We start from the raw sequence: 13734 nt of genomic DNA, 5'->3' as shown, positions 1-13734 counted from the left end.
CTGCTGCCTGTTTGGGTTGCACTATTTGGAACCTTCTCGCTTAGCTGGCGATTTGAATAAATTGCCAGAATTAATACAGTTAAAGCATGGGTTGAAGTTAAAATCCACGAGGAGTTGAATATAACAAATGACGCAGTTATTGCAAAGTGCTTGATCGAGCATCGGTTGGTGTGTGCAACCAGTGCCTGCGAACAGCCAGCCTCGGTTGACCGGTAGCTCTATGCGAACGTAACCAATGTCATCCCTGTGTGTGATGTTACTATTGCTTTCACTATGTTGGCAGCGCCGCTGCATCTAAGCAAGTATAAACAAAAACATCCTGATCATTGAAACTCGCCTGGGATAAAAGCAGAAGGAATCGTCTGAGGTGAACAAAGAAGTGATTTCAGTTTTGTTGAATATTGACATCCGAGTGATTGAAGAATTAACTTTCTCGTTAAAGTAAGTTGAATCATTCAGCCTCAGGAGCAAACAGCAAGTAATTCACCATTCAAATATTTCTGATTTACTTTCTGAATCCATTGTTAATCCGTTATTCTGAGTGTATCTGACTGCTCATTTTTTTTTAACGAAGTCGTTTTGAACCATAACTATATTTTGTGCATAAAAAACAATCCAAAAAGATATGTTTTAAATTTAAACTCTTTTTTGGGTAAAATTATGAGATATGTGTGACTATCAAAACGGACGATCGGGCAGTATAAAACCTCAGCACTCGCTGATATCTGATTGGTCAATGTTTTTCTGGTTACGCATTTAAACTCTCCAATGACCTTGATTCATCCATTTGTTCATTTCGCACTGAGGAAGGAGGCTATTGCCTCCGAAACATGTCTGCGTTTTTAAAAACCTTTTATCCTTTTTGTGCTTTTAAACGTTGTTCTATTTTTATCCAATTTTATCCAAGTATAAAACACTTCTGAAAATGCGCGTTCTCTTAGGCCTTTTCAGCAGCCCTCACATTGCTCCTATATATATTCCGATATTTTCTTACAAATCTGGCAAGAAGGAGTCCTATTTTAATGTAATTTTTCGTCCCTCCTTCTTTGCATCTCCTATTTTTCCTGATGTATGTACAAGCACATATATTTTCGCTGAAAAACTTATTTTTTTTAAACGTACCAGTGCGAAACACGTGCATCGCCGAAAATTGCGTAGCTTGTTTGAGATTTCAATCCTCATGCATCATGTTAAAGGTTTCAGTTATTTTTTTAAGTTCATTTGAATGGTAACATAGCTACCTTAAGTCAGCTTATTTAATCTTTATTCCAATAATTTATTTATTTCTTTGCTTTTAGGTGTTGTGCCAATTCAACCAAGAAAATATGATTTAGAACTCATAGTCTCAGATTTTGAAGAAGCTTAGCTTGTTTGTTCCTCTTATGTATTTTTTTAATTTAAGAAAGTATTCAGAAGATTCATTGATTACTTATCCAAATAGTATAATAGAATTGGGGGACACTCTAAATGCGGATGAGCGAAAACCGCAGATAATACGTAAAAACAATATTTAGTGTATGCAATACCGAAAAAATATTAATAACTCTCTCACATATATTTAAATTATTACTGAAAATATTGCTACATTGCATCTGCTGATGTTAAATGCAAAAAAAAAAAAAAAAATGCAAAATCTAAAAGTGATAAATAACACAATCATAAGTTTAAAAAAAAAAAAAAAGAAAAGCCCTGCAGGTAATCTGACTGCTGATAATCGAGAGTTTACTGTAATTTGATGTGCAAGGAATCAAGAAAAATCATTAAGTAGTGGTTGAGAAACTAAATTTAGAGTTCTATGCAAAGTGAAATATCACTGAGAATGAGAAAGGATAATCAAGCTTGTTACTGTTGTTATTATCATTATTGTTTTTCTGATAAATATGTTCTACCCTGTAAAATAATCAAATTGATAGCTTTTTTACTCCTTTATAACATTTATAAACAAAATATGAAAAATAATTTTTATTCTCGACACGTTTAAATTACTTGTAATTAAAATCCAGCTATATTACCCTTGAAAAATTGACATTTTTAAGTAATACAGCTAGGGTTTGCTATACCAGACCAAAAATTCAGTACCGGTATTCAGTATTTTTAAAAGGTAATACTGGAATTATAATTCCAGTATTTCCTTAGGAATTATAATTCCAGTATTTGAAATTTCTCAAAAAGTGCTTGAAAATATTGTTTCGTTGCCACATTTCATAATTTTGTACGATAATTGTATTATTAATGAAAACGTATTGTGAACAAATATTAAATTAAAGAACAAATGTCATAATAAAAAATCAACTATGGGAAAAAAATATAATGTATCTATTTGTACTCGATGTTAAATCTCTGTTAACACAAATTTTCCATTTGAACTGCGCTTGCGCACAGATTTAGCATACTTCAAAAAGCTTGCTTAAATTAATTCATGACCCCACTTAATACTAAGCGTAAGCGGGAATTTAGGGGGCCATGATTAATTACAAACATTTTATACTCGTTAACAAATATGAGATGGCAGCAGATAAATATAATAGACTAATAATAGACTCTTATTATTAGTCTATGATAAAAATTAGAAATCACAACGCTTTCTCTGATTTAGCTTTTAGGCCTTGGTAAAGTAAGTTTTAAGTCTTAATTACTAATGGATTCGGAGCAGTGGCGCACCCACAGGGGGAGCAAAAGGGCTTAAGCCCCTCCCAAAGGTAAAACAATATTTGATGACGTTCAGGTAATCTCACCCAGAATGGTTTGTAATTAAACTCTTATACAGTGGAGGCAATCTTTAATGATGACAAAAGTGCGGGGGCGGTAGCCCCCCCCCCCCCCCCCTCCGAATCTCCGCCACCATATAACTTCAACATTACTTAAGTGTTTGTGTAGTTTATCTCTGTAGATATGTTTTGTTAATTTATGCATGATTAAATGCTTTGAAACAATTCCTTTTGAATCAGAGCCAAACAAACTAAAAATTTCAGAAAACAAAAAAAGTTTTTCTACTCGAATTTTGTTTGATTCCGGGGGGGGGGGGGGGGTAGAGAGCTCAGTTGTTGCACAAAAGGTATTAGACATTTTGTCACACTTAAAAGTCTTTGTTCAAAAAGCATGGGTTGCAATTGTTGCACCGAATGAAAAAATATCTGTGACACAGTAAAATCTGTTGAAGTGCAGTGAAATTTTGGAAGCAAAGTTGGGTTTCTTTATTTTGGTGGCATCTGAATTGCAAGGTTTTTTACAAAATAAGATTCCAGGCTGGTAAACTAATGGCCCCTTTCCTGTGTGAATCGATGTGTTTGCCTGTTTTAGGGATGGACGGATGTAATGGTTCAAAATATAAACGTAATGTGTATAAAATGTCAGATAAGCACAGCCAACCATCAAAAAAATTGCAAAAGTAGCTAAACTAACCTTTAAAAACACATTTGGAAAAGTTTTGTTTAGGGTATGGAAAACCTGGAAAAGTCAGGGAAGTTAAGTTGAAAAATGTTTTTGAGTAGACACCCTGTTTAAAACAAAATCTATCTTCTTGTTTTTCAACAAAAATATCACAACTTTATGGCTGAAAATAAACAAAGGGGCTTGTGTCACGGGAAATAAAATGTGATGTCATTACTGCCGCATGTTAATGAGAAATTGCATTTTGTGTTTAGTTAATGTAGTTGAGAATTTATTGTGTGACATAATTTCTTATCCCACTAAAACGAAGCACAATATTGAAAAATGAAATATACTTAAACAATTAGTATTTGATACACTTATGAAAGGAATAATAAATAAAGAAATATATTCTTTTAATTAAAGAAGTTATTAAGCAACATGAAGAGTCACACCAGGTGTGTGACCAGTGGCGGCTCGTCACTATGGGAATACATAATTAGAATATTTTAAAATGTCTTTTGTGTTTCAGTTCTAAATAAAATCAGCGCATGAAACTGATTTTAAATTTCTATCACTCTGCTAATCGCTAACATAAGAAAAAAGTGTTCCTTTTCTATCAAATAGCGACAGCGCTTTAAAAATGATTCTTTAGGTCATTTTAACGACGGCCCACAACTTAACCAACAGCGAGCACTAAATCAAAATAACGAAAGCAGCAAGCGACATCACCCCGAACGATGCGTATGGGCCATGGGCCGGCTCCTTTCTTGCCCCCTCGAAAAGTAGCTTCATCCAATAGCAATAGGGCCATTTTCTCTAAACTGCTAGATTCTTGTCCTTGCTCCAAAAATAACAAACTAACTAGTATAGAAATAAAACTGATGCTAGAATGCTTTAACAACATGTTTTTATGTTTGTAAAATAAGTTAAAACAAAAACTTTATTATTATTATACATTTAAATAATTTTTTGACATGATAAATGTCATTCCCCTGTGTGTCCCTACCTCCACCTTAAAGCAAAATCAGCTCTAGAGATTCAGGAAGCCATGCATATTTGTACAGAAATTGTTGTTTAACCTCTTAACAAGTGTTATGCAATGTTGTAAAATAGAAAAATAAAAACTTTTCAAGGTTTGCACTATTTAAAAAAAAATAGTAAAAAATGTCCTTTGATTTTTTGTAATTCCCCTGTCGAGGAATGGAATGAATGTTTCTCACACCTGGTAATAGTTGTATTAACTCATAATTTAATCTTTGAATTCTGGTCTCATCGTAGAAATAATCTTAATTAGTTCTTTTTGAATGAATACACGGTGTCGAGTATATTCGGGTGATCTGAAGTTAAATCTTGATAAGTATTTTTAATGACTGTCATTACCCTGTCTCTGATAATTCATTTAATTTTGTAATAATCGCTCAATGAGTGATTGACTTTTGTTTGTATGGAGTTTCCCCCCTTACTTTAAGTGACATTGATATTTGTTGTTTGCAGTTATGACAATATATAAATTAACTTTAATTTTTGTCATTCCCCTGTCGTCCTTCCCCTGTAAAATGTAAAGGAAACAAATAACCACAATAACTACTTTTTGGACACCACGACATTGGATCTTTTTCAATTTCATAAAAGTAGTGCTTCCTTTTCCCACATAAATTATAATATCGTCAGTAAAACGCATTATTTCCTCTAAGTGTCATTCCCCTGGCACAGTGAATGCCATTCCTTGCCCTGTCCAAATTGCACTGTTTAGGGAAAATGACCCAATAGTAGAAGCAATGGGAGAAATGTGTCTCGTCTCGCGTAGCTTATACAAAGTTTCAGTGAGGCGATGGGCAGAATTTTTGTAACCCACCCCACGGGGAAAGGAAGAGTTCTCTCATCTCTTTCTCCCTTTCTCTCTTATGATATAATCCAATATCTTTTTCTTTAATCTTAAACGGCTGTTACTAGGAGGTACTGGGGTTTACAATATTTTGGGTTCCCACTCATTTCATTGCATGGGATGTCCATTTTAATTTGTTTATTTTTCTTTATGGAACTTAGAGCGCATTCTTGAAATTTCTGAATGGACATTTTATTTTCGAAAAGGCGTTTGCCATTTTTTAAGTTTCAGTTTGAATTTAGGTTCAGTTGGTTTTCAGTGTCGTGCTAATATAATAAGACTTTAAATTTTTGAATTAAAAGCTGCGCCTAAAATAATCTTTATTGCGTGAGATTTTTTCAATTTTCTTATAAACTATGATATTTGGTTCAAGTAATAAGTCTTAATCTCGTTGGCCTTATTATCATGTCTTTTCTACGCTAGCGTATTCAAACGCTTAGCATACCTAAATTATTACACAATGAAAATTAAAAGTAATTTAAATTTCTTATAAAAAGAATATATTGGTAATTAAGTAAACTGTTTCTAGAAAAATTAGTTACCAGTTTCGTAATTTAATATATATGAGGCAGTGAGAAGCAAAGGGATGTAAGTGGCAAAATTAAAAATTTGGAGATAACCAGTACAAATGGTAGATGAACCTCTGTCTTAGGGCAAGAGATAGTACCAGTAGCCCTGGTAGGTGCTACTGTACAGCATGATTTAGAAGAAAAAAATCTATGAAAGCATACGTAAGAAGTTATCTTTAAACGCGTTTAACTCAAAACTTGAAAATGTCCACTTACATCCTTTTGCTTCTCATTACCTCATATAATAATGAAACATGTTAAAGTGAAAGTTAATGCATGATCCCAGTCACAATCTAATTTTTGCTATTCTGTATGGGAAGAAGGAGGGGGGGGGAGGGGTTCTTATTGGTCTTCATTGCCTTATTATTTGGCACGCCCACCTTAGTTCTCTTCATTTTATCTGTTTTCCTTTTTCTTGTAAAAACTTCATACAATCGTCAGAGGCAACCCGACCTTTTGGGATGGGAGGACAGTGGTTGAGTTCTCAATTCACAAAATGAAACTCCGAACTTTACCGAATAATATAAACAAAGCATGCACACATACTAAAACATAATTAGAAGATACATTAGACCTGAAAAGCTATATGAACTCCAAATTTGCCTAATAAAGAAACCTTTATGAGGTCACAATGACCTCCATCAGGGCGCCACTGATAAAAGCGGGCCCACCCGCCAAATTAAGCCACGAGCCGCCACTGTGTGTGACATGCCATGGAGGTGAGAATTCACATGTTGTGAACCAAAAATATATTAAAATAAAAATGATTATTAAAAAATTGTTGGCAGGTTTAAATAGATATAATTTTGATGAAATTAAAAAGTATTTTTAAATGAATTGTTCCTTAAAGTTTTTACTGTAAAAGGCACGTGACAGAAAAGTCACCCGTTTTGAAGAATGACCCATATGTGTTTCATATGTTAATCATTCATCATACTACAGTTTTAATCCAATTTTACTTTTTAGCATGCTTGCACCTCGTGCGTTTGAATTCCTCAATTCAAGAAAGATTATCCTTGCAAGTAGTTCCCCAAGAAGAATAGAAATGCTTCAAAAAATGGTAATTAGTATTTAAACAAATATTTTTTCACATGTATTCAATCTTTTTTCAATGATTAATTTGGAAATATTTTACCAGCAGCAGGCTTGACTCTGGGCCTAGCTAGCAAGGGTAGGAATTGTCCTAAAAATCCTAAAATTTCAAATTTTGTCCTAAAATTTTTATTATGTATTCCATACTTGCACAGAAAGATTAAATTCAACCTGAAGATGATTTTTTTCACAATAAAATGCCTGTACTTTTGGATAAAGTAGACCCTAAGAAATTTTCTGTGAAAAATAAACTGAGGAAAACCTATGCTGTTGCTGCTTTTTTTTCTGTAGAAGGGGAGGGGGTAAAGGATGCAGTTAACGAAAACGCATGCCGAATGTACATCTGATGGTTTTGTCTCTAGGTTTCAACTCTTGCACTCATTCCTCTTCTGTAAAAAATAAAATAATAAAGAAAATTAATACATCTGTGTCGCAAATTTGGCAGAAAAAAAGTTAGGAGAAAGGAATATGATCTGATGTTTTTGATTTTTTACCCCTTACAAAAGAAATGAAAAATATGAACCAGGGAGGGGTTATTCCCTCCTTCTTTCAAGTTGCAGTTCCGTGGCAGAGAGCCCACAACCTCCTCCCCTCTCTCTCTGCCACAGAGATGGCAGCGCTATGAAAGGTATAGCTAATTGAAATAAAATAAATACAATGTGTTGAGTAAGAACCCAAACATAAACATATTGTTCAAAAAAATTATTTAGAGCAAAATTTAAATCATATCGGTTGGAAGTAACATTTATTTGTATAGTACTTGTGAATGGTTTGAGCATTAGTTTGTTCTCACAGTGCAAAGAGTCAGTTTGATTTGTGTTTCTGTTCAGTGAAGTTAGATTATTTCTTGCACATATAACTTTTAAATTTTGTCACTAACTTTTTGCTTTAAAAGGTAATAGTAATTTGTTTTATTAAAATGCCACGGGAAACAAAATTCTCTACTTTGTGGTTTGAAAAAGCAGATTCACGTCTTTAAATTATAGGCTGTAATTTAGAAGAATATTTTTGATGATTCTGAGGTAGCAAAAAGTAGCAAATTATTTAATAAAAGTAAAGTACAGAAAAATTTTGGACTTGTACCTTACTTTAAATTTCTCCTCTTCTGGATATTTTTTCATCATCCTTTGTAATTCACTTTGATGAAACAACAAGGCAAGTAAAGAAGTAATTGGACATACATTTATTCTACTAGTATGTGGTAGATACTTCTTCTTCATAATGTCACCGAGTTGAAGAATTAATACAAATACAAATACAAATACAAAAGTGACGACCAGCAACAGGCTCTGGGCCCAGCTAGACTGGTCCTAGTCAATTTACAATCCCCAGTGAAGATCAATGGCCCTCTTAAAACTGTCTACTCCTTTGCTCATTACCACCTCTTCCGGTAAGCTGTTCCAAGGTTCCACTACCCTGCTAAAATAATAATTTTTCCTAATATCCATGTTAGCCTGAGATTTAAATAGCTTAAAACAATGACCCCTTGTCCTGTTTTCAGTGCTAAACTTTAGCCCCGTAACATCTTTCGTTTTAATAAATTTAAACAGCTGAATCATGTCCCCTCGGTCTCTTCTTTGCTCAAGACTACATTTTTAGCCTTCTAAGCCTGGAATCATAGTCTAAGTGGGAAAGTCCACTTATTAGCCTTGTAGCCCGCCTTTGAACCCTTTCCAATACATTAATGTCTTTCTTAAGGTAAGGAGACCAAAACTGAACAGCATACTCCAAATGGGGTCTTACCAAACTTCTATATAAGGGCAGAAGAACTTCTTTAGATTTATTTGAAATAAATCTATTGATAAACCCAAGCATGATGCCTGTTGAAGATTGAATGCATTTTATTGTAGCTTTCAAGATTGGATTTGAAACATTCTATCATCCACTACAAAAATTAAGCTTATAAATTGCATTTAAGTTTTAAAAAAAATCTCCTAAAAATGTCCTAAGTTTTCTCAAAATTGTGTCCTAAAATTTTTGAAATCACCATTCCGACCCTTGCTAGCTAGTCAATTTATTAGTCCCCAATGAAAATCAATGATCCTCTTAAAGCTATCTACCCCCTCACTCATCACAGCCTCTTTCGGTGAGCTGTACCAAATGACCACAACCCTACTAATGTAGTAATTTTCCTAATTTCCAATATAGCCTGAGCTTTGAATGGCTTAAAACCAACCCATTGTCCTGCTTTCTGTGCAAAAATTCAACCCATTAACATCATTCATTTTTATGAATTTAAACAACTGAATCCTGTCCCCTTTGACCCTCCTTTGATCCAGGCTATACTTATTAAGCCTTTTAAGCATGGTGTATCATAATCTAAATCTAAAAGTCACCTTACTAGCCTAAGTAGTCTTTCTTTGAACCTTTTCCAGCAAAGAAATATCTTTCTTGTGATAAGGAGACCAAAACTCAACAGCATACTCCAAATAAAGTATTACCAAATTTCTATATAAAAGCAGATGCATTTTTTCAAAAAGCAAAAATGGTGTATTTAATTATTCCAGCTTTTTCTATCTTAGAAACTACATCCGGAAGAAGAGATGACAAAAGATAATGCTAAGAAAATTCAGGATAATTTTGATGCTAGTACTAAACTGTACCAGCATCAAATTGATACAGAATTAAAAGAAGTTGATGCAAAAAATATTTGGAATTTGTTCCTAATACTGACAGTAACGAATATGCCCTTGCTTGGCTAAGTTTTCAATTTTTATTTTTATTATTTTATACAGTTATAGAAATCTCAAATTTTAAATTACTTGAATCACAATGAGTTTTCTAAATAAAACTCAATATATTTCATACCCTGGATATGTAGGGGGGGGGGAGATGTTTGCTAAATGATCAAACTGTCTATAATGATAAGCTGTCGATAACAATATCATTTTTAGGTCCTAACAGATTATAGGGGAAGTTGCTGTACCCACGGACAAAATTTACTTTTTAATTTTGGCTGGTCTGTGGGAATGGATAATCAATCGGAAAAATTTTCTAGCAGAATCTACAACTTATCATCTAATTTGGCAATTTCTGTCAGGTGAAAAGCTCAAAGCTTTCAACTTCAAATTTTTTTTTTTGAACCATCTTTTTTGTCCGTTGGTACAACACCCTGTTCACCCTACGGCATGGCTGCCACACTTTCGTCCAAGGGACGGAATTCCGTCTTTTCAAAAGTTTCGGCCATCGGATTTTTTTTTCCATGTTCAAAATGATTTTTATAGATGAAACAAATCTTTACTTTTGAATCTCTCACTCTCAGAAAAGGTCTTATTCTTCTGAGGACAAAAAACTGGCCCATCTGCTTAAGTTAAAAAGATAAGCTGTTTTTTTTTTTTTTCAAAAAACAACTAAATAAGTTACTCAATCTGTTGATTTCAACCTTTCTTATCTTAATCTGGAAAGTTTTGTTAAAGTTTTTATCACAATGCATCTTATAGCCAAGAATCTCATACCTGAATTTTTTTTTAATTGCTATTTTTTGTGTGAAATATGAACTATTTATGTAATATGAACTATACAATCTGAAGCTTTTTTTCTGCAGTAGCAAATAGTAAGTTTTTTTAATTGTATTTTATTATTAGGTTCTTTTTCTACTTTTTTACCTCCTAAAAATCTTGGACAATGATATGTTATTTTTCTATTTAGGTTTTAATTTTTACTTAATCTTACAATTTGGTTTTACTATATAGTTACAGCATCAAAAATTAGCATTATATATGTCTAAAACAGCAAACAAACTAAGCGCTAACATTTTGGTGTCGGGAAATGGAGCCACGCGCTTTTCAGTCCTGGCCAAATTTTAGAGTGGCACCCATGCCCTACGGACAGGTGCCTTTATACCCATGGACATATAAAAAAAATAATATATAAATAGGTCTGAGGAACTCAATTATACTCATTACATTTTCAAAAACCATTTTATATTGAAATATTTCAAACATCCATTGAAAATGACATTAAATAAAATAGCCAACTGAAATTAAACTTTGAAAATTAATCAAAGGTTTTTTTCCTTTTTTTAAAATTTTCCTTAGTTTTTAACATCAGTGAACTCTTTAGAAAATTTATTGCTCTTAATAGAGTTAATGATGCTATGTATAATTAATGTGTTTTTAAACAAAAAATAACTAGATTCATGATAGTATGACTTTCTATGTACCTACGTAATAACTTCAATTTATATGCAAATTGAAACCTTTAACCAAAATTAACCCATTACAAAAAGGAACTGATGTGATATACCCCACCCTTGGCGACTTTTTCCTGTTGGCGCCAAGAAAGCGTCGCCAAGAAAACGATGTATGACGACATATGTCATACATCGTTCTTAGCGATGCTTTTTTAGCGCCAACAGGAAAAAATCAGATTAGAAAAAATGATCAAAGCACTTCAGAACACAATATATATAAAAATAACATAAAAGCACAACAAAAAACATCACGAATATATGCTTCAAAAATGTACAGGGCCGGGGTTTTTTTGTAAACATATTAAAATACAATGAAATAAATTATTGTATTAATTACAAGTCGAAATTAATGCATTAATTTTTTTTTCATCATTTCTCCGGGATACGAGCCCTCGGTCTCATAGTACTTTCGTAATGAGACCTCGGCTCGCCGGCCCTGCCGAGGTCTCATTACGAAAGTACTATGAGACCTCTGGCTCGCCAGTTATCCCTCCGTTTGTTAATATACATTACAGTCGGAGTATGATCACAGTTATGTATACTACAAGAACCCCTCAAGGATTTGTAAAAACAAAGAATTTTGGAAGTGAGAGGTTTTTTTTGAATTCTAAAATAAAGAACTTACCTTTTTATATGGTATAAATATTCACACTCAGTCTAAAGCAATACATCATATGACAATGGCACGTTACAGATACACACCACGTTGGAGTTAACTTTTAATTAGCCTTCAAGTTTGAAGAAACTGGCATTTTCTAATGTTTTTACTTCAAAACACAACTACTGAATTTAAACTAACACAAAATAAGCATTCCTGTAAGGTATATTGCACGAAACAACACCACGTCGTAAAATCCCCCTAAGAGCGGAACATATGTGCACCTACCTCCACGGACACACGTGCGAAAAGAATTAGTTCACATCTGTACTTCCCAGGTATATTCTGCAGGGTTACTAGGGCTACCGGAAAAAGTTTTATCGCCAACGTTGGCAATTTTCGAAATGGGCTAAAAATTCTATCTTCGCCAAGGTGGGGGGGGGGGTATATCACATCTGTACCTACAAAAAACTCAGTTTAGATTAATCCAACAAAAATCCACAAAAGTTGACTTCAAATGAAAACAGGTGGGATTGACAGTCTGTAGATCCTACAACAGGTGGGGGTTACTTCAACACTATATCTTCAAGCCCTACTTCAAATTCATCATCATTGTTGAAAGCAAATTTCGGATGTTAATGACAAGGCATCATTTTGAGGTACTTCACAATGTAAGAAGACTCAGGTGTGACCCAAGGAGACTAAAGTTGCCGTTGTAGTGCACATGGTTATGTGTCCTTGGGTACAAAGGTACGTCATTTTGGTTTTGCAAGATAGTTACATTGACAGGACCACAGTTTTACAACATTAAAAATCAGAAACAAAACCTTCAAAATACAGGAAATCATGATACCTACAAAAAAAAATGAATAATACAATCCACGACGGACGAAAAAAACGAAATCGCTTGTGTTTTTTTTTTTACTTAGATCGTACTAAAACCCAAAAAATGTGATAAAATCTTAAAGCTCCGTTTGATGCCGTTAAACTTCCTGGGGTATTGGAGAGGGCTGTGACACACACGTTGAACCCCAATTTGGATCTATCTCGACGATACAAGGAATTTCCCGACCAACATCCATAGGAACAACCGTCCATGGGTACAGCAGCTTCCCTTATCTGTTGTGTGTATCAGCCATGTCAGTATTGACAGTTTTTACCTTATCACCCCTTAAAGTTTTGCCTAAGAGTTTATTCTGTATAGAATGCAAGTGAATACTGAAAACTTATAATATTATATCAGTGATATGCAGAGCGCTGCTCTAAAATTTATGCAACTAAAGCATATGTTCTATGTTCTTAGTTATTTTAATTAAAAATGAAAAGAAAATAAAGTATTTATTTCCATAATTGTTTTTATATTTACTACCTTTGAAGAGAGGAGTTAGGCAGCCTACTTTACCTTTAATGATGATGATTGATTTTATTTGTACTATGTTGTAATGCTTAAACAATGGTCTTTAAAACTTTCAATATTTTTTAGAGACTCAAGTTCGATACATATCCTCATAGCTTTGCTGAGGATTTAGTACCAGAGGATTTTGAAACAGTGGAAAAGTTTGTTTTGAAGACTGTTGATCTCAAAACTTTTCATGTACTTAAAGAATATGAATCAAAAGGTGTAAGTATCAAACTTCTTAAATTTTGAGTCAGCTGTTTTATGTCGTATTACAGGTTGAAATTAATTTTGCAATTTTTTAATTGTGGGTATTCTGTTGCTATTCCTGTAAATGTTTTCAATGTGTTAATTTTTTTCTTCTTTTTTGAGTAATAATATTAAAGTCGAACTTCTCTATATAGAGTCACCCCTTGAGATGTCGAGAAAGTGACTTTATAAGTAGGATGACCTTATTACCAAAACACAGGTTTTTCAACTTTAGTAAATAACAAATACAGGAATTTCTTTTAAAATTTCAATTTTTTTTTGTTGTTATTTTACGTTATATTAATAAAGAACATGCTGCGCTGAATTTAAAAAAAAAAAAGAATTGATTTGTATAGATTAATGGCATTTCCTTTTTCATGT

The 13734-nt window shown here is 33.3% G+C and overlaps 1 protein-coding gene across 2 annotated transcripts in view; it reads left to right on the top strand.

Annotated features, from left to right (window-relative positions):
• The first annotated feature begins 310 nt into the window (after positions 1 to 310).
• Positions 311 to 13734, top strand: part of LOC129218564 (probable bifunctional dTTP/UTP pyrophosphatase/methyltransferase protein) — a 34130-nt gene continuing 20706 nt past the window's right edge. The window contains exons 1-3 of one of the 2 annotated variants that reach the window (XM_054852874.1): positions 311 to 441; positions 6793 to 6886; positions 13192 to 13329. In XM_054852874.1, the coding sequence (XP_054708849.1) occupies positions 6794 to 6886; positions 13192 to 13329 (231 nt within the window). In that variant the 5' untranslated portion in view covers positions 311 to 441; position 6793. Of the gene's footprint in view, positions 479 to 6792; positions 6887 to 13191; positions 13330 to 13734 lie in introns of both variants that reach the window. The other variant, XM_054852873.1, reaches the window with a different exon arrangement.

This window comes from Uloborus diversus, chromosome 3 (assembly GCF_026930045.1).
Source record: "Uloborus diversus isolate 005 chromosome 3, Udiv.v.3.1, whole genome shotgun sequence".
Taxonomy (NCBI): Eukaryota; Metazoa; Arthropoda; class Arachnida; order Araneae; family Uloboridae; genus Uloborus; species Uloborus diversus.
This window is presented reverse-complemented; position numbering and strand designations above follow the sequence as displayed.